General features: G+C 36.7%; 4 protein-coding genes across 5 annotated transcripts; 3 read left to right on the top strand and 1 right to left on the bottom strand.

Annotated features, from left to right (window-relative positions):
* Positions 1–4923: 4923 nt before the first annotated feature.
* Positions 4924–9616, bottom strand: LOC113768819 (katanin p60 ATPase-containing subunit A1). 2 transcript variants are annotated; one of them, XM_027313317.1, is made up of 7 exons: positions 9104–9616; positions 7982–8471; positions 7443–7640; positions 6824–7068; positions 6225–6383; positions 6043–6130; positions 4924–5516 (listed from the first exon to the last, which is right to left on the bottom strand). In XM_027313317.1, exons 1-7 carry the CDS (start codon positions 9223–9225, stop codon positions 5229–5231), a joined length of 1590 nt encoding a protein of 529 aa, XP_027169118.1. In that variant the 5' UTR covers positions 9226–9616; the 3' UTR covers positions 4924–5228. The 2 variants fall into 2 exon arrangements, with proteins under 2 accessions (XP_027169118.1, XP_027169119.1); XM_027313318.1 differs by having other exon boundaries at positions 4924–5510; positions 9104–9615.
* Positions 9617–14165: 4549 nt separating this feature from the next.
* On the top strand, positions 14166–14746 carry LOC113767600. Its single transcript, XM_027311751.1, has 3 exons — positions 14166–14228; positions 14355–14475; positions 14576–14746. Exons 1-3 carry the CDS (start codon positions 14188–14190, stop codon positions 14732–14734), a joined length of 321 nt encoding a protein of 106 aa, XP_027167552.1. The 5' UTR covers positions 14166–14187; the 3' UTR covers positions 14735–14746.
* Positions 14747–21391: 6645 nt separating this feature from the next.
* LOC113767888 (ATP-dependent DNA helicase pif1-like) lies at positions 21392–23683 on the top strand. The gene is made up of 2 exons (XM_027312091.1): positions 21392–22827; positions 22972–23683. The coding sequence occupies exons 1-2, from the start codon at positions 21392–21394 to the stop codon at positions 23681–23683; spliced, it is 2148 nt and encodes a 715-aa protein (XP_027167892.1).
* Positions 23684–23935: 252 nt separating this feature from the next.
* Positions 23936–26301, top strand: LOC113767886 (replication protein A 70 kDa DNA-binding subunit B-like). Its single transcript, XM_027312090.1, has 10 exons — positions 23936–24079; positions 24173–24446; positions 24540–24636; positions 24738–24862; positions 24955–25033; positions 25129–25258; positions 25356–25492; positions 25600–25720; positions 25811–26039; positions 26207–26301. The coding sequence occupies exons 1-10, from the start codon at positions 23936–23938 to the stop codon at positions 26299–26301; spliced, it is 1431 nt and encodes a 476-aa protein (XP_027167891.1).

The raw sequence follows: 26301 nt of genomic DNA, 5'->3' as shown, positions 1-26301 counted from the left end.
ATACAGACTTATCCAGAGATTAATTTTTTCTACACTGATAGTATAGTATATGCATTATTAGCTCGTCTACCCTTTTAAATGAACATATATATATATATATATACCTAATTTATCTTTTGCTATTTTAATTAGTGAAACAGCATTTTCATACGCGAAGCAGCTACTGGAACTGAAAAACTTGATGATGCAAATGGTATTGGAAAATTATGGGGTAGAGAAGTACTACGAGCTCCTGGTGCGGTCTGCCTTCCACCTTATGAGATTCATAAAATATCGAACGCCAAAGACGAATGAAATTAATACTGGCCTTCGACCTCATGTGGACAAAACTTTCTTGAGCGTTTTGGCCGGGAACCATGTTAAGGGACTGCAGATTGAGACCAAAGATGGAGAGTGGATCGATTTTGCGCCCACGCCTTCAGCCTTCTTGGTCGTAGCAGGCGAGGGATTTACGGTGGGGCCTGCTCCTTTTTTTTTTTTTTATTCAATTAACAAAAATATATTTGTTTCAATTACTGGCATGCATATTGTAGAGAATAAGAGCAGCATTGAAAATGAAATGGGCAGAGGATGCAAAACTGACTAGATATAAGATTAGTTCTGATTTTTCCTTTGGTTTTGGTGGTAGGCCTGGAGCAATGGCAAAGTATATGCTCCCCTCCATCGAGTTATCATAGATGGAACGGAAGAAAAATACAGCATCGGACTATTCTCTTTTATGCATGGGACGCTGCAAATCCCAGAGGAGCTTGTCGATGATGACCAAAACCCATTGCAATTCAAGCCATTTAACAACGTAGCGTTTCTTGACTACTGCAGTGGAGATAATATTACTGCACGTGCCATCAAGGATTTCTGTGGAACTTGATCTTGATGCCTTCGTTTCTCATGTTAAGGCTGGCTTCTATATTCCATTTACCTATTATTTGTGTCTCTCAATAACTTGTGTGAATGTGTGTGGAACAAAAGCTTAGTTTTAAAACAAGTAAAGTATATCATTTTTGTTTTCTAGTTCTAATTAAGCCATGTAATATATCATTTTCTATATTTTTGGGTTTTCATCTATTTCCGATGATGATAATTTTCCTAACGAAATAAAGCAATTATATGCATTATCAGTGAGACTATATGTCAATGAGTAATTCATTTATCAATCACAGCAGGAAAAAGGATTTAGTATAATAAGCTATATAACAATTATCATAGACTATTTATTATGAGTTCACAAATGCATGCTAACAACAGGCGTTTCATTGCTTACAGCTGCAATTGGACCTTCAACCCCGTTTACATAGAGCATGCTAAGAAGATCAACGATAATAGCATCAAAATCACTGAGCCAAGACTTGTCGAGCAATTCGCCGCGTTGCTTGAAGCTAGCACAGCCAAAAAAGAAAAAGAATTGAATACTACCAGTGAGAGAATCACTCCACTACTTTGAATTAAAATGAAAGGAATGGCAAATGAATATATTTTGGAAGCACTCGTGGTGTTGGAGGTTCTATTAAAAAGCTGCGAAATTTTTTTTTTTTTTTGGGATGATTTTCATGATTACTTGACCATATAAATGTATGTTCACAAAAGTTGATTCCGTGATCAATTAACTAAAGCAAAATTACCTCAAAGGCATCAAGGTTTCTGGATTGGTTGCTGAATTTTCCAGATACCTGCTTGCATTCTCTGTTTTTTGTTTATTATTCCGACGATAACTCTCATGTAAAGATCCCAAAAAAATGAATTCACTGGAAGATCTGGTTCATCATAATTTTATGAAAGTAATCTTCTTAAACTAGTCTGAATGGTAAACATGCATGGGACCACAAGTTAACGTGGAGGGAGGTGCAACGATTACTGGGCTAATCAACTTTACCATTTTCTGGTGGTGATGGGGAGAAGCCGGTAGGCGGGCGGAACAGATTACCTGGCGGCGGCGGTGGTGGTGGGCTCGAAGGAGAGCCAAAAGTCACTCCTTTGCAATCAGCTCCAAGGTAGCCTGTAAATTTCGCGAGAAAGAAATGCCAATTAGCCTCTTAAAACGTTTGTTAGTTGTTACTAGTGCCCAGTCAATCGTTGATCACAAGGTGCAGTTTTGGTACCAACTGGGAAACAAAAATGGAACTTTTTAATTTATGCGTCAAAGATGGTTGTCCTGTTCAATGGTTGATGCGTCAAAGATGATGAACAGAGCTGGAAACTCACACTCCTTCAAACAAGCAACGCCTGTCAAGTTGAACAAGTTGGCCGATCCATTGTTACATTTACAGTAGTATCCCAGCCCATTCGGATTCGGAACGCAGGTTCCATCGCCGCACCAAACCAGATTACAAGCTGTGTATTAAAGCCGCATTAAGGAACCGAAATAGACAGGAAAAACAAGACAGGACGAGTTCAGGTGGCCTACGGTTGAAGAGATTGAATGGGGGAGGAGGAGCATTAGCTGATGATGGCGGAGGAGCAGCTGGTGGTGGCGGCGCCCCGTTGCCACATTGCGAATTGATGGTGCCTGCATATTCACTCGCTCCCAGTGATTGGTGAAATTTTCCCATTTTCCTTCTTTCAATCGAAAAACATTAAACTATGCTAACTAGACATAATCAAAGGGCGCAAATAAATTAAAAGCAGTATATATATATATATAGCACTGTTTGTATCAAATCCTATTGCAAGTTACTGCGCAATAGCCTAAAGTACTAACAACAACCAGATGCTATGCGACAGAATATAAACTTCAAGAAATTAAACTGCACTTGGTCCAGTAATCTGGGTCTAAAATCATGCACACACACAAGTTCTGTCAAATCAATTATAGCATGGGCAAGATTTCAACATGTTTATTTACTATAATTGGAGTCTGCATTTAAAGATATTCGATACCAATTCCAAGTGTAATTGGTGAGAGAGACTCACAGTTGGGAACGGTACAGGCAGGGAACACAATAGGACCTAGCTGCATCTTGCTCCATCCGGCTTTACACACGCAGTCAAATCCCAGCAATGAAGGCACACATGCTCCTTGTCCGCAAGAGGCCTTAGCACAAGGATCATCTGCAACGTCAAATTAATCACCATTCAACAACTTCAGTAGTTTCATATGACGTACGGCATATGATCTTATTAACCGATAACAAAAAATTAATTAACTCGCATTATTCAATGGATCACGAAAGCATTAAAGGGATAATTATGTGCACAAATTATTAACAGTGACCTTAAATTGACTGTTAGTAATTACCTCTTAATGTCACCCTCGACAACTCGTTTGTAGCAGTACTAGTACCACCACCGGCTGCAATATTGTGGATAAACAAGAAAAGCAGAATATGGGAAAGAATTAGAGTGCAATGCAGGTTGTGGCTTCCCATGATTTGGAATCTTAGGCGGATGAAATTAAGGACCGACCTTTTACTTTTCGCGGGGGATGTCAAAATAGATGAAATGCTGCCGGCAGTGTAAGTTGAGGATTACAAGCACAGAAGAAGACATGGAGGCTTGAGTAGAAGCTTTGGTAAGCTCACCCAGTTACCACCAAGAAAACTGTTCCAACTCACCCATATATATATTATTCCACGTCCATTGTTTTGTATATTAGAAAGTACGCTTTTCTGATCAGAATTACCTTAAAACAAGGGGAAATTTGTCAAGAGTGACATTCGTTTCTTTCTTTTGTTCAGTATATCTTTTACCTCAATATGACAACGAATCTAAAATTGACAGTATAGCAGATTGGCATTTCGGATCTCAACATTTCACCAGTTTGAAAGGGGGAAAATTTTCATCCAAGAATACTTAAGGCTCGAGCATGGACATGTACATTTATACGTGCACCTATCTAATTAAATGGGTTTGCATGAGATAATTCCTGACGATGATAGGGTTGCTCTCAATTTAAATGGAGGAATTAAATGGGGAACGCAACTTTCACTGAAAATTGCTATAGCGTTTACACAGAGTTCATGCAATTTTCCTATGTATCAATTGCTCAAACCCAGATCCTGAGGAGAAGCTGTCAAAAGTGTATCCAAAGAGATCATGACAAAATTCTCAATCTTTAAGGAGGTTAACCAGGCGCATTATGCTACATGTCACAAAAGACATAAAAAGTGAACTCGATAAAAATCAGAGCCAATTAGGAGCGCATGAGATTGCACCCCATATCTTCTTTCGGCAAAATGTTAGAAGTTGATTATGAGAGCGGGCGGGCCAAGCGATGCACAGAACGCAGACGAAATCATTAGCATCTGTGACGATTTCTACAAAGTGGCGAACATGCTTAATAACGTAAACATCACCGAGCTTGTAAGTTGTTAGCCGTCTTCAAATGCGTCATGTGAGGCAATCAATACGCCCGTACTCCAAGAAAGTTGGACATTTCTGCAGTGCCATACAAAAGGAACAGACAACCAATTGATAATTCGAACTACCTGAGGTGAGGATTTTAAAAGGCAACGTTTGGTGGCAAGCCCACAATCACGCACTCAAAGAACAGTAAGGACGCCCAACATTCACACTACCAAACTTGAAGTTCTTCAATCCCATAATGTGAAATATGACACCAAGTCGCACTTTCTCCCGCTGAAATTACTTCTTGGACCATGATGCAGAAACATTGATAGGCTCCTACCTACGCAGCAAAACTGCCAAAGAGCTGCCCCTCCAAACCACAACCCCTTTCCCCAACCCATCCCCCGCCCCCAAAACCAAAAAAATATATATATATACATATATATATACACACACACAAACGTTGAAGAAGAAGAAAACACTCCCTCCCTCCTCCATGCTCTCTTCATCTAGAGAAACGGTAGCTTTAAAAAGGACCGTTCACCAAACCTTCATTGGCCCCAGCAGTAACCTAAATTCAACATCTCTCTGGCTTGCAAAAGGAAAGAATATAGATTGTCCATGTAGTAATGACAAATCAGATAATCTGGAGACCCATTTTCCAGAACTCAATTATAACTTTAAAATTTACAATTACTGGAATCAAATTAACTAGTTTTGGTGCTTACATATTTGGCGAGAAAAAAATAAAGAAAAACAACACAACCACCAAAGATGACAATCAACAAGGGCAGCTAAAGAATAGATGAATTGGGAGCAGTGATTGCCCAGTAACTTGAGAAAGCAGGCAGTTACGTTACAAAATGCTAAAGCACGGCAGATAGATACACCAAAGCAACAAAATCTTAAGCAAAAGAAAATTAGTGACTCACAATAACTCAATTCTTCTAGGCTGATCCAAATTCTGAGAACCACTTCTCGTGCCGTTCTATGTCTGCAGCAGAAACACTTGGTTGAACTTTGGTCAATGCTTCTAAAAAGTCGCACATGGCAACAGGATCTTTAGAAATCTCATCCTTTGACATGTTCTTGATCTCATCACGTGTCTTCCCCGCTATCTTACGCCTCATGCCATTTAAAGATGCATCCCTACAAACATTTGTTAAATCATCTCCACTGTATCCCTCCGTTCTTCGGGCTACTTCATCAATATCCACATCTGCAGCTACCTGATCCATATGCATAGACAAAGAGAATCAGTTCACAAGAATATCCATTTAATCTGGAAGTAGAACATCTAGATTTTCCTTAGAATTCCACCAACTCCCTCATTGGAGACAATAGAATATTGATGTGAATGCAGGAAAGAAGTAACACATCAAACATGAAGTGATGTTATAATATGATCTTCTTGTATGTTCTGCATTGCACAAACAAGTAACATCTTCTTATTATGCTCTACAAACATAATTCTATGTGTCATTACCAAAAGAAAGAAATAAGTGATCCAGCTATCAAGTTCAGAAGCCAAATTCTTTTCACTCAGATAAAAGATCTTTTCAGGGTACTCAGAAAAAAAAATTTTAATTAATTGGAATTTTGAAAAATAAAAAAGTTGAACCTCAAAATTGTACATGCAATAGCTGAAACTTTAAGTGACTTAACGAGGATTTAACCTCCAATTCTACATCCAAATTAGTAGACGATGAAAGCATTAAATTTACAACTCAACCACAAAGTATCTGCAATCGCTCTGCTCACCTCGATAGATTTCAAATTGATCCTTATAAGCTCCTTACGGCTCTCAAAATTTGGAAGAGGAATATATATACGCTTTTCGAGACGCCTCCTGTATGATATTAACGAAAAGGTATTCACCTCGTCCCCAAATGACTACTATAAACAAATATGAAATGAGTTGAAGGATGATTCAAGAACAAAACCTCAATGCCTCATCTATGTCCCAGGGAAAGTTAGTAGCTGCTAAAACCATGACAATTTTGCGAGTACCATCTTCATTAGTGGAAGAATTGCTCACACCATCTACCTGAACTAGAAGTTCAGACTTGACTCTCCTAGATGACTCATGCTCCCCTGAAGCCCTGAACAAAAACATAGACATGTATAGTTATAGTTACATGTATAGTTACCCATCCAAAAAAAAAAACATAATAGGACAAAAATTTAGCATAGATTTCATGTCAGTCAAAAGAAATATCAGTTTTTTCCAGTTCCATCTAAACCAAACAGATACATAGACAGTTTAAAGTACAAAATGGGGAGGTTCACCCACATACATAAAGATAAATGACACTAGATGTGAAAAAGCAACTTCTTTGTGTCTAAGAGAGGATAACAATAGTCATATGCAGCTAGGCAACCAGAAATGCCCAACTTACCTATATCAGAAGACTTCCAAAACACACAATTTCATTTACAACTAACAGATACTGGGAGGAGACTTAAAAGTACAATAAGACACTGAAAATTTGTTAATAGGAAAATAGGCAGAACCTCTCTTCAGGAATTACAGAACCCTTACCCCCGAGCATTGCAAAGCGAATCAATCTCATCAATGAAAATTGTACTAGGAGCATAAGCACGTGCAAGATCAAACAAGCAACGAACCATCCGCTCACTTTCCCCACGCCATTTTGAAGCCAAAGTAGCAGAAGAAACATTGAAAAATGTCGTCCCACACTCAGTAGCAACTGCTTTAGCCAAAAGTGTCTTCCCAGTACCAGGGGGGCCAAACATAAGGACACCCTTCCACGGTCTCCTAATTCCCTGTCAGCAAATACATCTCAAGATTCAACTTTACGCTTTTGTGATTATGAGATGATGCACCTCTATTAAGCCTTAGTGTTCATTTAACAATGGAATTAAGTAAAGAAGCAGCTGCATCTCAAATTCAGGGACAAGGTAAAATTCCAAAAGAATCCAGACAAAGTTATTCTAGACTATACTCTCTCCGGACAACAAGGAAACGATCTATTAGTAATAAAGCACCATCAGACAAGGAACTGACAAGTAATACGGCAAAGGCATTGAACCAAATCTTAAAAGTTCTATGTGTTCACAAAATAAGGTACATCTAGCTTAATTCTATCATACAATGCAAACATCTAAATCAATAGCAATTGGTTTTGTGCCCATCATACCTGGAAATATTCAGGCATCCACAGCGGGAGAACAACTGCTTCCTCTAGAAGCCTTTTTGCTTCACTCAGCCCAGCAACATCATCCCATCTCACTCCAGGACTCGTTTCCAATACATCTCTTTCAAGCATAGCAGCCAAGTCTCCATCAGGTCCCTCGTACTGTATCTTCTTTGGCTTTCCATCTTCAGTATCACCATTCTAATAGTTGAAACATAATCATGAGCAACCCATGGAAACTTTTCCAATTAAAAATAAACACTGATTAACACACGATCAAGGCACACTAGAATCCAAAGGTGAGAATATATTTGGGTTCCAATGTAAAGCTTCCACGTGGGTCATGCAGATTCATATATTAGTTTTGCACTTTGAGAAAATTTTTCTTGCCAAAGGTGAGAATCACTTCAAGTTTTCTCGATTTTGACTGGCTAAACCTGTATATTCTCATTTTCTCTTTGGCAAGAAAAATTTCTCAAAATGCAAAACCAAAAGATAACATACATAAGGAACAAAATATAATGTTTATCCACAAAACCTACCACAGATTCAGCCTTTCCGGCCTTCCCAGTGCCAGTGCCTGTGCCTGTGCCTGTGCCTGTGCCTTTCTTCCCTGCAGTTGAGGCTCTAACTCCAGCGTTAGACTTACTAGAACCACCAGCCTTACCTCCACGGCCAGTTGTTCCTGCTCTTGTAGAACCACGAGCCCAAGTTCCATCTTGTGGAGACTTCCTTGCTCCTACTTGACCAGCTCTTGCTGGCCTTCTACTTGTGTCTCGACTGGGTGGCCTCCATACATCAGGATCATCCATTGGAGCACCAGACGAAGTTGGATACTCATCCAAGGGCTGAAAGACAAAGGATGATTTAGTTGAAATTGGTGGTGAATTGGGCCGCCTACCAACAGGAACCTCCTTGAAAGACCTCTTTTCTGCATCCAACTGCTTCACAACTTCTGTTTCTTCAGAAATAGCTTTCTTTACATTCATCCACTTGGAACGCGTCATTGGATCATCAACTGTATTTAAGTGCCTAAATATGACATAAGACGTAAGAAAAGCAAGACATTTATAAACAATAGCATTACATTCAACATGACTACCTAGAAAAGCTAAAACTGTTTTTTGTCTTCAATTTTCCTTTCCCTACAGTATTGAAGCTTGAGCAAATCCTAACTGCATTATGACTCTTTCCAACTTTACATTTTTAAGAAAAGTTAGGGAAAGAAAGGGGGGGAAATTTTTCTTTTCCCCTTTTCCTATATCATTTCCTAACATCTTCATTCCTCTATTTCATATATTTTCAGAAATCTCGAGATCGTCACATGCTAGATTAGCACGAAAGGTGCACAAAATCGCATCACATTTCACACCCCAAACTTAAATCCTTCAGAGACAACTTTTCCAAGTTAAAAAAACCCTAGCTCTTTTGCCATTTTTCCTAATCCATTACTGACCGGATCAAAACTCAAAGATCCTACATCCACACCATGCACCAACACCCAATTCACTCTCTCTCAAAGCTATACAAAAACTTCAACTTTCCTACTTCAAAGTTCAAGAAAAGCTTTCCAATGTCCAAACTGTTTCTCAGCTATGCATTTACATAAACAACATAAAACAGGCGAGCATTTTGATACTACAAGCAAAAGTTAGCAGAAGTACTTGTTGATCTGAGCAATGGCGCCATCGAAGAAGATGATTGAAGTATCGTAAAGGCCTTCCTGAGCGTATTCTCTGGCCAATTTCAGATGATCCTGCAACCCGGCCAGTGACGCGCCCACCATTATTTGTCAGCTGAATTTTGCTTACCTCTTACTTCTTGTAGTGCAAAATATCGACTTGTACTATTAAACCTCGGGATTTAGGGTTTTTAAATGTTTGGGCTCTGGTAAGAAATTTGCTGAGAAAAATGGAATTTCATAAATCAAACGGATAGAGATAGAAATTGAAGCAAAGATGCCGAGGCGGTACAGATATCACAGTCTTTCTCTCTCTAGAAGTTGGGGAGTGTTGGGTAATTTCTCTCTCTAGTTTTGCTCGGGTGGGTTCGAGCAGGGCGGAGAACGACGGCGACGTTTGAACGGTCTGATGACGGGTAAGGAAGGAGATTGTTGGATTTACAATATTATCCTCGGAGCTTGGGACATTTTATTCGATTTCCGTTTGAATTAGGGACGAGTAGATTTGGAGGCACTGTAGCCTGTACCTTTTTGTGCGGTCTGAATTGTTTAATGTGCCTAACTTTCACTTTGGAGGCCGCTTTTCTAATTTTTCATATTTTTCGTTTATGCTTTTTGCTCGCGCCCATTTTTTCCTTTGATACTTGAAGTATTTCCAATCTTGCTGTTTATTTCTACTTGAAGTATTTCCAATCTTGCTAACTTGAAGTATTTCTTAATGAAAGTTGCTTGTATGCGATATGCTTACATTGGTATCACGTAAAATCAAGCAAATGTAAACGAATCAAATTAAACTCAAATTTTTAAAGTTTAAGTTTCAACTCATTCTCATCTATAATTTAGTTTATTCGAGATCAATAAAGTCTAACTCGGTGAAGCTCAGTGGAGATTAAGTAAATAATATAAGTTAATATTTTATATTTTTTAAACAAAGGATACAATAGGTATTTTATATTAATACATAAAAAAATTTTGAAAAATTATCCATTTAAGACTTGATTAAACTTCAAGGTGCTCTAAAACATCACATCACATATATAGGATCAAGTTCAAATTCATCAAACTATTTGAGTTTACGATCAAATTTTGACTTAGCAAACTTCAAGAATAGCTCAATTAATTCTTTGCATTCTCACTCAAGCGTTCAACCAATTCAATGAAAAGATGAATCTTGTATTTGTCATTTTGAATGATTTCTTTTGGGGGTTGATTCAAAATTTTACGCCGTAAATCTAATTGTCGGCTTTCTCTCATACACATAGTTTAATATCCTCAATTGGCTTCCTCTAACTTTTTTTTTAAAAGAAAAAAGAACTATTTGATAGCTGAAAAATATCTTACTAACTTAAAGAATTAAACAGAAGTAAGGGTGGATCCATGTAAATAAAAAAGGTTAAAGGCACAAAAACTTATACGGAGTTAACCTCAAGGGGAAAACTTGAATTTAACCTCTATACCGTGGGAGCCTGTAAAACCCCTGTTACCTCCCTCAAATGTAATGTACATGTTCCCATCACGGCACGGGAATTGCCGGGTAGCTCAGCGACTTCATTCTTGATAACTGATACCCAATTTGCTTTGCATCAGGCATCAAAGATTTCTTTTTTCAACATATATAGAATAAGAGCGAGTGGGGGGTTTTGGTCTGAGGCTCTTTTCGTCGACCCTAGGCTCATTTTGTTTCGTCGGCCCTCGTGGTACTCACGTGCCACATTTTAAGACCTGGTTCTGCTGAGTCATTCTACTCAACGGACAGCTGTACAAATTTACTGCTCTTGGTTTTTTTTTTTTTTGTCTCCGCTGCACTCCAGCTTTGCTCTCCACTCCACTGCAGCTCTGCTCCGCTGCGATTGTACTGTTTCTGCTGAGTCATGTGTACTCGATGGAGCTGGACAATTGATGGACTTTTTCTTTCGGCTAGAGCCATTCTTTCCTCTTCAACATTGATAGTTTCTGTCATTAACCCAAAATGGTTTCCGTCGTTCCCTCTTTTTTTTTCCCCTTTTCGTTTTGCTGTGGATGGAGCGCTTTCTCTTTTTGTTCGTCCTTCTAAAGGTATTGCCTCCATTGTTTTCTTTTTTTTTATGGATTTTTTTGTGCTATTTTTCTCGGTTGTTTCTTCATCGATTTTAAGTTGGAATGGTTGTGGTTTAGCCTTTGCTGCGGCTGGAATTCTTGCGGGTTGGTAGCATAGAAGTATCTTCCACCAGTTGCTTTTGTTCGGCTTTTTTAAGGTATTGCCTATGTTGTTCTCTTTTATGGTTTTTGTTTTTTACCTTCTAGGGTTCCATAAACAAGAAAGAAGAGGAGGCGTTTCTTACTGTTTTTTTTTTAATTCTTGTTGTGATTGTAACAAGTAAATAATGATTTCTTGTTGGAATTTATTGCTGGTTTGATTTTCCTTCGTCTTTATGGTTTATCGAATGAGTTTTTGTACAGATTTTGTCTTTCTTGTTCGATGGTTTTTCTGAAAATGTATTTTTTACCTTTTTTCTGAAAATGGTTTAGCTTTTGTTGGTGTCCGTGGTCCTTTTTTTTTTTTTGTTATTGGATGTTGCCTTTTATGAGATTTTTCTTCCTTCGAGAGTAGTCTTTGTTTTTTGTATCTGTTTGTTGTCTTATTTCTTTGTATATTTTTTTTGAAAATGTATTTTTTACCTTTTTTTTGCTTATGTGGATTTTTAAGGCCAACTATATGTTTTGTTGGCGTCCGTGGGTGCTTTTTTTTTTTTGTAGTTGGATGTTTCCTTTTATAAGATTTTTTCTTTTCGAAAGTGGTCTTTGTTTTTTGTATCTGTTTGTTTTCTTATTTTTTTGTCAATGTATACTTTCTTTGAATTTATTTTTTATTCTCTGTTTTTTGTAGCTTTCTGTTTTTCTTTTGTCCAGGTTTTTGCTTTGTATTTTCTTATGTGGGGTTGTAAGTCTGGTTTCTTAGTGGTTTGTTTTCTTAGTGTAAGGCTTCTTTTACCTTTTTTTTTAGTGGTTTTGCTTCTGATTGACAATTTGTTTTCCTTTTTTATTTTGGTACATATTGTTATCTGTTTTGCTTTGTTATTGTGCTTTTGTGATTTGTAAATTGTTTTTCCTTTTTCCATTTGTTTTTAAATTTTTTTTATGGTTTGCTTTGTTTGTTTTATTTGCTTCTGGCATACCTGTGATTGTTTTCTATTTTTTGGAATTTTAGCTTTGTGGTTGTGTCTTATTTGGTGCTGTTCTGAAGTTTAGTGTTTTTTTGCTTTTATACAGTGTTTATTTGCGGTGGCTTTTATTCTATGTTGCTATCATCTTTTTGGTATACTCTCTTTCTAATTGGTTTTTATCTTTATTCCTATTTGTTAGATATGTGGTCAGAACATATTGAGGGGATATTACGTGTGCCGGAGGTTGATTCTTGCATGGTTCATTGGACGTGTCAAGTTCAGCTTATTGAGGCATCGCATGTAAAGACAACCTGTGGAAGCGATTTACCGAAAAAGTTTCGCTATTTTGTTTTTTGTGATTTCCAGGTATAAATTTCTGGTAATCTGCTGTTTTACTTTCCTTGATGCTTTCACTGACTGTGCATTTGTTTTTTTTTAGGGTGTGAAGGTTACTGCACTTGCAATTGATGGTAACATTGACTGTGTTAGCCAGTTACTTGTGCCCTTTAGAAAGTACAGGATATCCAAGGCTCATGTTTATAAGATCCCTGATTGTGTGCCTATTGCATCTTATCCTTATTATTGGGTTTTGACTGACAAAACTGTGCTTGATGAAGTATTTGAAATAGAGGCTCCAAAACTTCCATGCTATTTTCCGTTGGCCTCTATTTCTTCTTGTCACACTGTTGCTGAGACAGAAAAGTTTATAAGTAATGCATTATTGATTAATCTTTTTTCTATGTAATGGATACGTCTATATTTGCATGTTGTGGTTTTCACTTATCTTTTTTGGAACTTGGCAGATGTCATGGGAATTGTTCTCTGTGCCTTTCCTGCCAAGGAGGTTTATTTTGAAGGGGGGCCATCTGTTGCACGGGACTATGTAATTGTTAATTATGAGTAGGTGTCGATTTTATTTTTGCTTTGTCTGTTATTTGTACTGGTTGTATTTGATTTGATAACTTTTGTTTGTTTGGCCCTGTGATTGAAGCATGAAGCCTATTATATTGACACTCTAACTATGTAATTGTTAATTATGAGTAGGTGTCGATTTTATTTTTGCTTTGTCTGTTATTTGTACTGGTTGTATTTGATTTGATAACTTTTGTTTGTTTGGCCCTGTGATTGAAGCATGAAGCCTATTATATTGACACTCTGGAATGAGTTTGAGGCCCTAGAGGGGACTGCTATTCTGGCTAATATTGCAGAGAATCCGGTTGTAATCTGCATCAGGGTTAGAGTGATTGCAGATAGCTGTAAGTTTCTTTAGTTTTTGCTTACCTTTCGCTTTTTGATACATGCAAGTTTTGTTGTTTGAATACAGCAGTAGTTGATCTTTTTGCCTGTACTTTCTCGATATCTTTTCAGATTTGTCATTGTCCACTCAATCCTCATCTGTTATATTGGTTTCGCCAAATGTGCAGCAAGCAGGAAATCTTCGGATGTGGTTTGTTGTTTTTACGTTTTGCAGTTGTTTCCTTTTTTGTTGTGTCCTGCTCTGCTTCTAGGCTTTATTATGTATTGTCTTTGACTGATTAGTATACTTTGTTTAGGTTCCAGGCTAAAAGTTCGCAATTGATTCGGATGCTTCATGAACGGAGTTATGCTAACCCATGTGTATTGTTGTCTCCGGTTGCTTCTAATTATATAAGTCCAATCTCATCGATTTCTCAGGCAACTAAATTTGTAAGTGTGCTATTGACTTTTCTGGGACTGTGGCTTTTTATCCCTCTAATCTTATCTGTTTTGTTAGCTAAATCAATTGATACCTATTTTAAATTTTTATATATGTTGCTGTCTATAGGATATAGGGACTGCTTGGATAAAGGGTAAAGTGTCTCTTGAGTATAGGATGGGTAACCTATGGTACTTGGCCTGCCCACATTGTTATCTTCCTAACGATTTTGCCTTGAATTGGGGGATCATGTGCTGTTATTGTGGGCGAGAGATTTATACTTACCCAAGGTATAATGTTTTTATGTTGGTTACTGTAAATTTTTTTATGTGTTGTTTCCATAGATGTCTGATATAGAGAATTATTGTTTTTGCTCTTTTCTTTCTGCTGAATTGTTTAGAAATTTATAATGTTAGGGCTTGCGTGACTCTTGTGATCACGGATGAGACTGGATCTTTGAATGCAGTAGCCATGGGGGATGAGGCTGAAAAGTTGATTGGTATTAGTGTTCACCGCTTATTCCAAGCGGAGCAAGAGGTACTTCTTTTTCCTTGGCTTATATACGATAGTGGAATATTATATTGTGTGACCAATTATGTGTTATGCCAATGAGTTGTTGTTTTCAATTGGCTGACAGAATGTGCACCTCACTGATCGTGTTGCAAGTGAACTCGAGGGAAAAGTCTTGTTGTGCTATGTTAAGCATTCCAACGATGTAATCAGGGCTGTTAAGGGTGCTCCGTATACAATTGTCGCTGTCTATGGCGCAGATGAAATTGGAAGCAATATTTGCTGATGTCTTTTAGATGTTTATTTAATTTGCCACTCTTTGTATTTGCTTGTTTGAACTACAATGTACAAGACATTAGGCTTTATTTTAGGTTGAATTATGGCGGACTTTTAATGTTGTTGGTTCATGGATTATGTTTCCTTTTGGATCTGTATATATTTGGATATTAATCCAGTGTTAACTGCTCCTGTCGTGGTTGTTAACAAAGACTGATTTAGTTAACTTTGTGCCACTGCCGCTGAAGTAATAGACATGTCCATTAGAAAGGGTATACCAAATGTAATATTCTTTAGTGTTATTTTTGTTTTCTTCTTATTTTATAATGGTTTAAAACCATGCTCCCTGACCTATCATTTTCTGGTGCATTTATTCTGAAGAAGAGAGTAAAAAATTCAGATTCGGTTGTCATTACTATGATGTTTGAAGCTTTATTTCCTTTCTGTTAAACTGAATACATTTGCCTTCGTAGGCTTAGAAATTATGTCCAATTTTGCAGACTCATTACTGCCAAGGGGTGTCTTCCATGGTCTTTGTCTTCTGAGTTGTGAATCATACATAGCATTATAAAAGCAATGAAACTAGATAAGCAATACATAGCATTAACTTCTAGAAAGAAAATGATTTTGGAAGTACTAATTTTTCAGGAAAGTTGAGAGGTGAACCACAGGAATGGTTGCTTAGGGGAGAGGTGCATTAAAACTTTATTGTATTATTTCACAGAAACTTGCTGCCTTTGGAGGCATATGAAAGAAGTCTAAATAGGCAATATAAAACTATCAATTTTTCCTTTAAGAAACGATTGAAAGGAGGCGCTGAATGAGAGAATATATAAGATTTTTTTTAATTGTTTATGATCATATACAAACAAAATTTATTCGTATCTGATTCAAAAGAAATAGCTCACCTGGTACCATTCTTGCGCAAGTAATGGGCATGTCCTTTTATAGACAAAGTGGAGCTGATTCTACAAGTGGTCCTGGCTAAAAAAGTGAATTTGTTACCTGGCCTGTACTATTGTCTATCCTAATCAGGTACTCTATCACTTGTAATTACCCTTAAATGGTATGCTCCTTGCTGCAGATTGTTAAGTTCCACTATACCTTTTCGTATTGTCGTGGCCTAGCAATGATCCCTTTGTACCTTTTTCAATAGGTACAGATACAGACTTGATTTTTGTACTGAGTGGCTACTGAATCTTTTTGTTTGTTTCTGATTTTTTTTTTCAGATTCAATTGGTACATTCTGAGAAATATTACGAGGCCACAGTGGCTCTTTATAGCTGCCTTATGTGTATATATATACACTAGAACTCCACAGCTTTAAGCCTCTCCTTTTTTTTTTCCTCTTGGGACAACCTCATTCTCTGCAGAATACTGGTATGTTTCTGTTTGAAGTTTTTGTTTTTTCGATCATAATATTTTGTTGTTGCTGCCTATATAGTTTACCGCATGCTATTGAAATAAATATATAGTTTACGCTTTGTTCTTGTCTGTTTGGCACCTTTGTTAGATAATTGTAAGATCTCTTATATTGAAAATAAAGAGCTCTGTCATAGAAGCATTGGACTAGATGAGTTTTACCTTCTGATTAACTTATGTGGCTAAGTTAATCATCTTAATATAGTAGTCATGGCTTTCTTTTTTTTTTTTTAGTTGCTGCATTATGAGTGTTATAGAAGCTATTCAGTTGCTTGTAGTTAATCTGCCATTTGCTTACTATTCTTTTTCTATTTTTTTATACCTTTTTCCACTTATAATATTCAAAACAATGTCCTGACTGTTGTTGCTTAGGAGTCAATATATTTTCGGAAAACAAATAGCAAAACTGTTGTTTGTGGATATTTTTTTTAAAGACAGAATTAATTATCAATAAAATTATTCCTTGATAATTATCTGGAATTTGGAATCTCATGTGGTTTCTTACTTTTGTTAAGGTGGGCATGGGACTTTTGTTCTAGCTTATTTTCTCCTCAATCAGAGTGATTTTAGGGGTCCTGCTAAGGATTGATTTTAAGTCTTTCATTGATCTTTAACACTCTTTGGAAGACTGGCAGGTATTATTCTTCAGTAATTTTTTTCCTTACTATCATTTAACCACGAACTGTTACATTATTCATGCATTTGTATAATATACGTTATTCCTGGTTGTTTATCTTAGTTTAGCTATTATATGCTCTTTTAATTTAGTGTGTGAAAAGCTAGAGTTATTTTTCTGCCTGGGATTATAATGCCCTGAAGTATGAGCATTATTCTGCTATGTCGAAAGGAAAAATTAATGAATTATTGAGGCATAAATGAGACACATGTGCTAGGATGAGAACTGGTTATGTAGGAGCAATGTTATTGATGCATTAATGAAATATATATGCTTTCTAGCTGTTTTCTTCAGGCTAATTGTTCCCTAATTTCTTAAACAACTTATGTAGTGCTAGACTGAATTGCTTTGATGGACCGTAATGCTATTAAACGTAGACGTTATTCTAATATGCCGGAAGAAAAAAAGGATGAATTGTTGAGGCGTAGACGAGAGGCATACGCTCGAAAAAAAGCTACTACTGTCCAGTCTACTGAGACCTCTAGATGTTCTTCTATAGCAGAAGAAAAGAGAAATAAGTCAGTGTTGTCTGGTGCAAAAAAAACAAAGAAAGTTGCATGTAATGTTCCTTCACATTCTGGTTGCGAAGTACGAACTTCTAAGAATAATCAGAAGCCTTGTGGTTCTGCTTCTGGATTATCTCCATCAGCATTAACTGCTAATAGTTTAATTGCTGATTCATCTGGTTGTGTGGAACAATCAGTTATCAGTACTAGCGAATTAGCTGATTTGTTTGATAGTACGACACAACGCTTTGAGGCATCGTCAAGCACCTTGCCTTCACCTGTTCTTTCGGCTGATCATCATCCTGTACCTACAGGTATACTCCTCTGGAAAAAATAATGCTTTTAGAGAAATAATTGCCTGTCTATTCTTTTACACTTTTTTTTTTGCTGAAACTTATAGACAATTTTTTTCCCTCATTCTTGTATCAGTTCACAATCAATCCCTTATAGAGGAAGGAACATGTATAATCAATGTTGGATCATCTTGTTCCTCCAAGGATGGCAATAAGAAACAAGTTCTTGTTAATGCTATTAAACGTAGGCGTTATTCTGATATGCCGAAAGAAAAAAAGGATGAATTGTTGAGGCGTAGACGAGAGGCATATGCTCGAAAGAAAGCAACTTCTATCCAATCTACTGAAACCTCTAGATGTTTTTCTATAGCAGAAGAAAAGAAAAATAAGACAGGGTTGTCTGGTGACAAAAAACAAAAGAAAGTTGCATCTGATGTTCCTTCACGTTCTGGTTCCAAAGTACGGAATTCTAAGAATAATCAGAAAGTTTGTGGTTCTGCTTCTGGGTTATCTCCATCAGCATCAGCTCCCAATAGTTTAATTGCTGATTCATCTGGCTGCATGGAACGATCAGCTATCAGTAATAGTGAATTAGCTGATCTGTTTGATGGTATGTCACAACGCCTCGAGGCATCGTCAAGCACCTTGTCTTCACCTGATCTTTCAATTGATCATCATCATGTACCTGAAGGTATACTCATCTAGAAAAAAATAATGCTTTTAGAGAAATAATTGCCTGTCCATTTTTCCCCATCTTTTTTTTAATAAAACTTATAGAAAATGTTTTTTATACTTCTTGTATCAGTTCACAATCATTCCCTTATAGAGGAAGGAGCATGTATAATCAATGTTGAATCATCTTGTAACTCCAAGGATGGCAGTAAACAACAAATTCTTGTTAATACTCAGCTTCAAAATACAGGTTGGTTTTAATTAATGTTACAAATTTGTTCTAGCTTAAAATGCTACTGGCTTGCATTACCTGTTTTGTTTTTACGTTTTTTTTTGTTTAGAGGGATTAATAGTTATCTATTTACTTAGGAAAAAGAAAAAAAGCTAAAAAGGGGAGCTACCATCGTCTGAACAAAATTCCGACTGAATCATTGATACTGCCCGATGCACTCAACTGTGAACACTGTGGTGCTAAGCGATTCCATTTAGAACCACCGAGTTTTTGCTGTTCTGGAGGCGAGGTTTCTGTTGTTATCCCTGTTATGCCTTATGAACTTTTTCGGCTCTATTCTGGTACAGATGAGGAATGCATTAACTTTCGGAAGAATGTTCGTACTTATAACAACAATCTTGCATTTACATCGTTTGGTGCAAAATATGATAAGAATTTGACCAAAAATAGCCAGGGAGTTTACACTTTCCGGGTACAGGGGCAGGTCTATCATCTCTTGAACAGTTTAATACCAAATGATCGCCCACCTATTGGTATTCAGTTGTATTTCTATGATCAAGAGGAGGAGATCTCAAAAAGACTTGGTGTTTCTCCTAGGTTGCGTGAGAGTACTCTTAAACTTTTGATGGGTATTCTTGACAAGAATCCTTACACTAGGTTCTTTAAGAGTTTAAAAGACCTTCCTAATCTAGACGATCATAATATATTTCTTAATTCCAATCCCGGGTTGGATCAGCGTCTGTATAACATACCAACCTCTTCAGAAGTTGCTGCTATTTGGACTGAGACAGATAATGAAAGCCTTGACAAGAGTGCCCATATACAAGTGTATACTCATTCAAATTCAAGTCATAGGATTCAGCATTATTTTGCTTGCTATGATTCACTGCAATATCCACTGTTGTTCCCTCGAGGTGAATCTGGCTGGCACTACGGCATTCCAAGAAACACCATTCCTCATAAAAGAAAAAGGAAGGAATCTGATGATGATGCTCTTCCTGATGTTTCTCAAATCAGAAGTGCTGCGGGCCTTATTGACATGGAAAATGAAGGTATCATTGCTTCTGGTTTTATATTCACTCTGTTTTATTCTGTCTTGAATTTCCAGAAATTTTATGTTTGGATGTTTACGAGACCTTTTAGGGAAAAAAATGATATTAATTGGTCTATACAGATATTAGAGTCTAGATGAAAGCCTATTCAGTAAACATGTAAAAAACAGTAGGTATTTACCTTTACTGCAGCCAAAATGTCTGTTATAGCAGTTATTTTTCCTTGAAACTCATAAACATCTTAGAAGGCTGATTAGTATATGGTTTCTGATCTTACGTGTTTAAGTTCTTTTATAGCATTTACTAAGGAATAATGCTTGTTCTCTTTGATAGCAAGGCAAATTCGTTCGCCCCATGTATGAAAGCAAAATAAATGCAATGCTTTAATACTGTAAATCTTCCACAACTACTTGTATTTGCCCCTAATTCAACCAATCCTGCCACAAAAAAAACAGGTTTATATGCAGTGAAATCTTTAACATACAAGGTCTTTGACTTCTGTAGCTTCCCTAATTATCACTTGAGATCTATGGATCTAGCTTAACTGTTTTGCTGTCATTATTTCAATATATAAATTAATCTTTAATTTTCTAATTGTTTAGCTTTTTTTTTTCCTCTCCATAGTTGCTGAGGAAGGGAAAAACAAACGAGAAACTATTTCTGCCAGAGAATACTATTGCTATAAATTACAGATTAGAGATGACGATAGATCAATGATCTTGCACACGAGGCGATTATTGCAGCAATTTGCAGTTGATATTTATGTTAAGATTGAGACTTCTAGGCTTGACTACCACAGGAAAAAACAAACTGAAATAAGAACTGAAATTCTTAAAGGTGTAGTGGATAGCATCTCTACTGGGCAGTCTGAAGGTAGTAAGATTGGTCGTCGGGTTTATCTTCCGTCTTCTTTTATTGGTGGTCCAAGGGACATGAGACGAAGGTATATAGATGCTATGTCTTTGGTGCAGAGATATGGTAAACCTGATCTATTTATTACCATTACTTGTAATACGATGTGGAAAGAAATACAAGAAAATTTAAAATATGGAGAAGAAGCTCAAGACAGACCAGATTTGGTCACACGGGTGTTTAGAGCGAAGTTGGAATTGCTAAAAGCTGAGATTACAAAAAAAAAATTTTTTGGTGAGGTCGCTGCTTGTGTGTATGTGATTGAGTTTCAGAAGAGAGGTCTTCCTCATGCTCATATATTAGTTATTTTAAAACCAGAATATAAACCACTGAATCCTGAGGCTTATGACATGATAGTCTCTGCTGAAATACCTGATCCAGTTACACAGCGCCATTTGTATCTTTTAGTTATGAAACACATGATTCATGGTCCTTGTGGATCATTAAAAAAAGATGATGTATGCATGAAAGATGGTATGTGTAAGAATCACTATCCAAAGGATTTCAATGACTACACTACTTATGCAGAGGATGGATATCCTCACTATAGAAGAAGGATGAATGGTCGGTCTGTTAAAGTGAGGAATCATTTGTTGGATAATAGATGGGTGGTGCCATACAATCCGTACTTGCTTGCTTTATTTGATTGCCATTTGAATGTTGAGATCTGCTCAACTGTCAAGTTAGTCAAATATCTCTACAAATATGTTTATAAAGGGCATGATCGTGTCAGCTTTCATATCCATTCAGAGAACAACCATGAAGATGTTGATGAGATTTTAGATTTTCAGTCTGGTCGTTGGGTTGCTGCTGCAGAGGCTTTTTGGCGCATTTTCCGCTTTAAATTGAGTGAGATGACGCCAAGTGTTTATGCATTACAGGTTCATTTACCTGGAGAGCAAATGATTTCTTTCCATAAGAAAACTAATCTTGCTGATTTAGTGAATGATGTCGACTTCTCAAAAACAATGCTGACTGAGTACTTTTATGTGAACCGAACAAATAAAGAAGTTCAGAATCTAAAGCTCTTGTACAAGCAGTTTCCTGAGTTTTTTGTCTGGAAACCAGCTAAAAAACGCTGGTCTCGAAGAAAGCAGCGAAGAGTCATTGGAAGATTAGTATCAGTTAGTCCTACAGAGGGAGAACGATATTATTTGAGACTGCTTTTAACTCACGTTCGTGCACCTACTTCCTTTGATGATTTGTTAACTGTTAATGGAGTTCATATGAGTTCCTACAGATTAGCTGCTTTTGAGATGGGATTACTTCAATCTGATACATATATTGAAGATACTCTTGATGAAGCTGCTACTTTTCAGATGCCTTCTTCATTTAGAAGCTTATTTGCTATAATGCTAGCTTTCTGTTCTCCATCAAATCCAAAAGGCCTGTGGGAAAAGTATGAAAGTGAACTGTCAAGAGATTTTCAAAGGAATAGATCATTAACTGGTAATAATTCTGATTACATCAGAATGTTTGCTCTTGAGGAGATCAATAAATTCCTAGAACAAATGGGTAAGAGTGTAGATGATTTTCACTTGGCCTTTCATCATCTTCGAGCTACAGCGGATCAACAGATTACAAAGGAAATTGAGGCAGAAAGAAACATTCAGTTTTCAGAAGAGGATCTGCTCTTGCCTTCAAGGCTAAATATGGGACAGAAATTTGCTTATGATACAATTATGAAACAGATTTTTTCAACAGAGGCCAAAAGTTTTTTCATTGACGGGCCTGGTGGAACCGGCAAAACATTTCTTTATCGTTCACTTCTAGCTACATTGCGCTCCCAAGGTTATATAGCCATTGCTGTGGCGTCGTCTGGAGTTGCAGCCTCCATTCTTCCTGGAGGAAGAACAGCGCATTCGCGCTTTAAAATCCCACTTGATATGTCTGAAGTTAGACCATGCCAAATTAGCAAGCAAAGTTCTACTGCTAAATTGATTGTCCAGTCTAAACTCATTCTGTGGGATGAAGCCTCAATGGTTAGACGAGAAACGATTGAAGCATTCGATATGCTTCTTAAAGATATTATGGAATGCAGTGATCCTTTTGGCGGCAAAGTAGTAATTTTTGGAGGAGATTTTCGGCAAACCTTGCCTGTCATTCAGAATGCAACAAGAGATGTTTTAGTACAAGCAAGCTTTGTTAATTCGCCTCTGTGGAGCACTTTACAGAAAATTACTTTAACAGAGAATATGAGAGCTGTTATGGATCCTCCATTTTCTGAATTCTTGCTCCAAATTGGAGAAGGCCGTCAACCAGAAGATGAAGATGGGAAGATATCTTTATGTAAAGATATGGTGATTCATTATGATGGCAAAGATACTGCTCTTACCAGGTAAACATATTTAACATACACATTTTTATCACATTTGCTATATATATAACAAATTACTTTACAAATTCTTTTTAAGCTTCTAAGGTCTATTTCTTAGTTCAAGATCCCTCTTACTAACTGATAACTATGTACTTTAATAATCAGGTTAATACAAACTGTATTCAGTGACCTAAACGTGTATTCCTTGGATCCATATCAAATGATCAACCGTTGTATTCTATCGGCAACAAATAGTGCTGTTGATGATGTCAATCAGACTATCATTGATAGGTTTCCTGGAGAACCGCATGTTTATACAAGTACTGACAGGACTCTTAACGAAAGGGATCAAGGTGACTATGAAGACTTGCTTAATTCTCTCAACCCGAAGGGATTGCCTCCTCATAAGTTGATTTTGAAGAAAAACTGTCCGCTAATTCTTGTGAGGAACTTGAACCCAACAGAAGGTCTTTGTAATGGTACCAGACTAATATGCAAGGAACTGCGACAGAATACCATTTGTGCTGAAATAGCAGTAGGGCAGCACCGTGGGAAACAAGTTTTCTTGCCAAAGATTCCTCTTCAATCCTCTGACAGCGAAAAAAATGGAATCCCTTTCAAAAGAACTCAATTTCCTGTCAAATTATGTTTTGCAATGACAATTAACAAGTCTCAGGGACAGACTCTGGATTATGTCGGAATATATTTGCGCGAGCCCGTTTTCTCTCACGGGCAGTTATATGTTGCCCTTTCTCGAGCAAAAACTTCAGCTGCAGTGAAAGTGTTGATAATACCAGCAACTTTTCATGACATGGTTACTGAGTTCAGAACTAGAAATATTGTCTTTCATGAAGTTCTTGAATTATCTAAGCAGTAGTTTTTTGTTCAGATATGTAGTATCCATATTACTGGTTTAATAGCTATTTTATGCTTCATATTTCTCTGTTGTTCTTTGCCGAATCTTTTTTATCAGTCTGATATTTCATGAATTATCTAAGCAGTAGTTCTTATTCAATTATGTAATATGTATATTAATGCTTTTTTAGGTATTTAATACTTTATATTTCTCTATTGTTCTTTGCTGAATCCTTTTTATCAGTCTGATCTTTTTATTTTGCTTTTCGAAAGAATGGTTAATTTGCTATGCATTGATGATATCAAGCCAAGAATGAAGGGATGGTCAGCCCATGTAACTGTTGAGGAAAAGATTCATGTGGCTACCTCCAAGCATTCTCCCACCAGATATCAAAAAGTTGTGCTTGCTGATTCAAAGGTATGAACATACTGTATAGCAAGCTATTTTTTCTGATTTCTTTTTAGTTCAATAGAGCTATAAATTCAAATAGATCTGTTAATGTAATGTCAGGGATCAAGAGTTGAGGGAATAATGTTCAATACTGCTGTCGAAAAGATGGGACCAAAATTCCATGTTTTCAAAAAGTATCTTATATCAAATGCTGATGTTAGAGAAATTGAGGAAAAGTATCAGACTAATGGTCTTACAATTCAATGGCTGATAAGTACACGAACTGTTGTTGAAGAATTAGATGAACAAGCAACTGATCTTTTACCGTCTCAGTTTACTGCTGCGAGCTTTAAAGACTTGCCCCTTTATGCTGATTCGAAATCTCATGCTGTTGGTGAGCATCATTTATGGTTTTATTTAATTGTAATTCAGTCATTATATGAACTTTAATTCATCTGTTAACTTAATCCTTACCTATATTTGCTAGACATTATGGCAGTAGTTGTTGATTCAATGCCTGTTGTACCAATTAAAAAAGACTTAAAGGAGTCATTTGTGCAGAGATTTCTCATTGTGAATGAAGAGTATGTCATTCATCTAAGTTTTATAATCTTTCAGGTTAATAAAAGAATTATTTAAACAGTCTCTCTGACAAATGTTTGTTAATCTGATGCTTGAATATTAGGATGATTCCTACTGTGTTATCTCTGTGGAATGCATTTGTTGAGAATGAAGGCAAGCTAATTACTGATCAAAGCAACAAGCATCCAGTCATTTTATGTCGTAGGCTTAAAGTTGTTACTTACAACGGTAATTTAAATAGCTAAATCATTTCTGCTGCAAGCTTGTTAATTGCAGTTTCTTTATCAGCTGAAATCATGTCAGTGTTATTCTTGGAACAGGAATATCACTCTCAACAAGGAATGATTCGGTTGTTATTGTTGATCCACCTATAAGAGATGCAAGAACGTTGAAAAATTGGTGATTATTGTTATATAAATGCATTTTTATGTTCTCAGTTAGGACTTCTAACTTAGCATTGATTTATCTTGTTCCCTTCTATTTTGTATATACAGGGCATGCAGAAATGAAAAGGAACTGCTTGTTGTCAGCAATGAGAAACCATATACTAACCAGTCTCCTAAAATGTTTTATGGCCCCCAACACAAACTAAGTACTATAACAGATGTTCTTCCAACGGAAAAGGCAAGTATCTACTGCCTTTTACATTTTTTTCAAATATGTTTTCAATTAGACTCTTATATTTGTTATACATCAATTGACATTGTTTTTTCCCTAAAAGGTTTCCTGGGTCAAGTGTATGTTTTCTTTTGAGCACATCTTACAAAAATATTACTATATGGCATGTGTGAAATGCCGACGGCTAACTGATGCTGACTATGGATGCACCTACACCTGCAACCATTGCAATGAAAAGCAGTCTGCTCAACCAAGGAAAGATGCTTATTGTGGTTAATAAACCTTTCTTGACTTACTTAATATTCTACACATATATTCATTTCTTTTGTTATTTACATCAATTGCAGATGTCGTTTTGATATTGACCTTACTGATCACACTGACACGATAACTGCATCCATTTTCGGTGAACAAGCTGAGACTTTGCTTGGATTTACTGCCTTACAAGCAATGGATTACTTCAATAGGGTTTGAATACGCATTCTCTTTACTTACTCAAAAGATTCTGTGACTGATGCCTATATGATAAAGTTTTCTAAACCCAGCATTGATTTACAGAATGAGGAGCTACCATTAAACAAACTCCATGAAGAATTAAAGAGTAAGATGTTCATAGTGCAGCTCAAACCAGGGAACACAAAAAATGATGGATCATACCAGCGTTACACTGTTGCATACTATTTTGAAGACAATGCTGAAAATACCTCATTCAGATGCCAATCACCTGTCGCCTCAAAAGTTCAGAACAGTGCCCCTGAAAGCACAGCCTCTGCGCATTTATCTCCAGGTATATACTTCCTTCTGTTTATTATGCAGTCTGATTTTCCTAAGATAATAGTTTCATGTTCCTTAACATAATTATTTAACTTTCTTTATGAAATCGATGAAAATCAAGGCACTGCTATTTAAGCTTTAACCTGATCGTTTTACTTCGTTCATAACTTTCTTTTGCAGAAAAAACAGAGTCATCATCGAAAACACGCCGCTCTCTTCTCGAAACATTTAGTGGATCTGAAGAATCTGCTGCAAAGAAGAAGCGAAGCAAATGA

Source organism: Coffea eugenioides, chromosome 4, assembly GCF_003713205.1.
Source record: "Coffea eugenioides isolate CCC68of chromosome 4, Ceug_1.0, whole genome shotgun sequence".
In the NCBI taxonomy this organism is placed as follows: Eukaryota; Viridiplantae; Streptophyta; class Magnoliopsida; order Gentianales; family Rubiaceae; genus Coffea; species Coffea eugenioides.
Note: the sequence above shows the minus strand (reverse complement) of the source record. Positions and strands in the feature narration are given on the sequence as shown.

Coding starts and splice junctions, on each gene's coding strand:
- LOC113767886 (XM_027312090.1), top strand. CDS start 23,936: ATGGTTAATTTGCTATGCATTGATGATATCAAGCCAAGAATGAAGGGA. Junction 24,447..24,539: donor TTCGAAATCTCATGCTGTTG/GTGAGCATCATT, acceptor TATATTTGCTAG/ACATTATGGCAGTAGTTGTT. Junction 25,034..25,128: donor GCAAGAACGTTGAAAAATTG/GTGATTATTGTT, acceptor TTGTATATACAG/GGCATGCAGAAATGAAAAGG.
- LOC113768819 (XM_027313317.1), bottom strand. CDS start 9,225: ATGGTGGGCGCGTCACTGGCCGGGTTGCAGGATCATCTGAAATTGGCC. Junction 8,472..9,103: donor GCCATTGCTCAGATCAACAA/GTACTTCTGCTA, acceptor TGTCATATTTAG/GCACTTAAATACAGTTGATG. Junction 7,641..7,981: donor CCGGAAAGGCTGAATCTGTG/GTAGGTTTTGTG, acceptor TTCAACTATTAG/AATGGTGATACTGAAGATGG.
- LOC113767600 (XM_027311751.1), top strand. CDS start 14,188: ATGTGCTGTTATTGTGGGCGAGAGATTTATACTTACCCAAG. Junction 14,229..14,354: donor GAGATTTATACTTACCCAAG/GTATAATGTTTT, acceptor TTATAATGTTAG/GGCTTGCGTGACTCTTGTGA. Junction 14,476..14,575: donor TATTCCAAGCGGAGCAAGAG/GTACTTCTTTTT, acceptor ATTGGCTGACAG/AATGTGCACCTCACTGATCG.
- LOC113767888 (XM_027312091.1), top strand. CDS start 21,392: ATGATTTCTTTCCATAAGAAAACTAATCTTGCTGATTTAGTGAATGAT. Junction 22,828..22,971: donor AAAGATACTGCTCTTACCAG/GTAAACATATTT, acceptor TTTAATAATCAG/GTTAATACAAACTGTATTCA.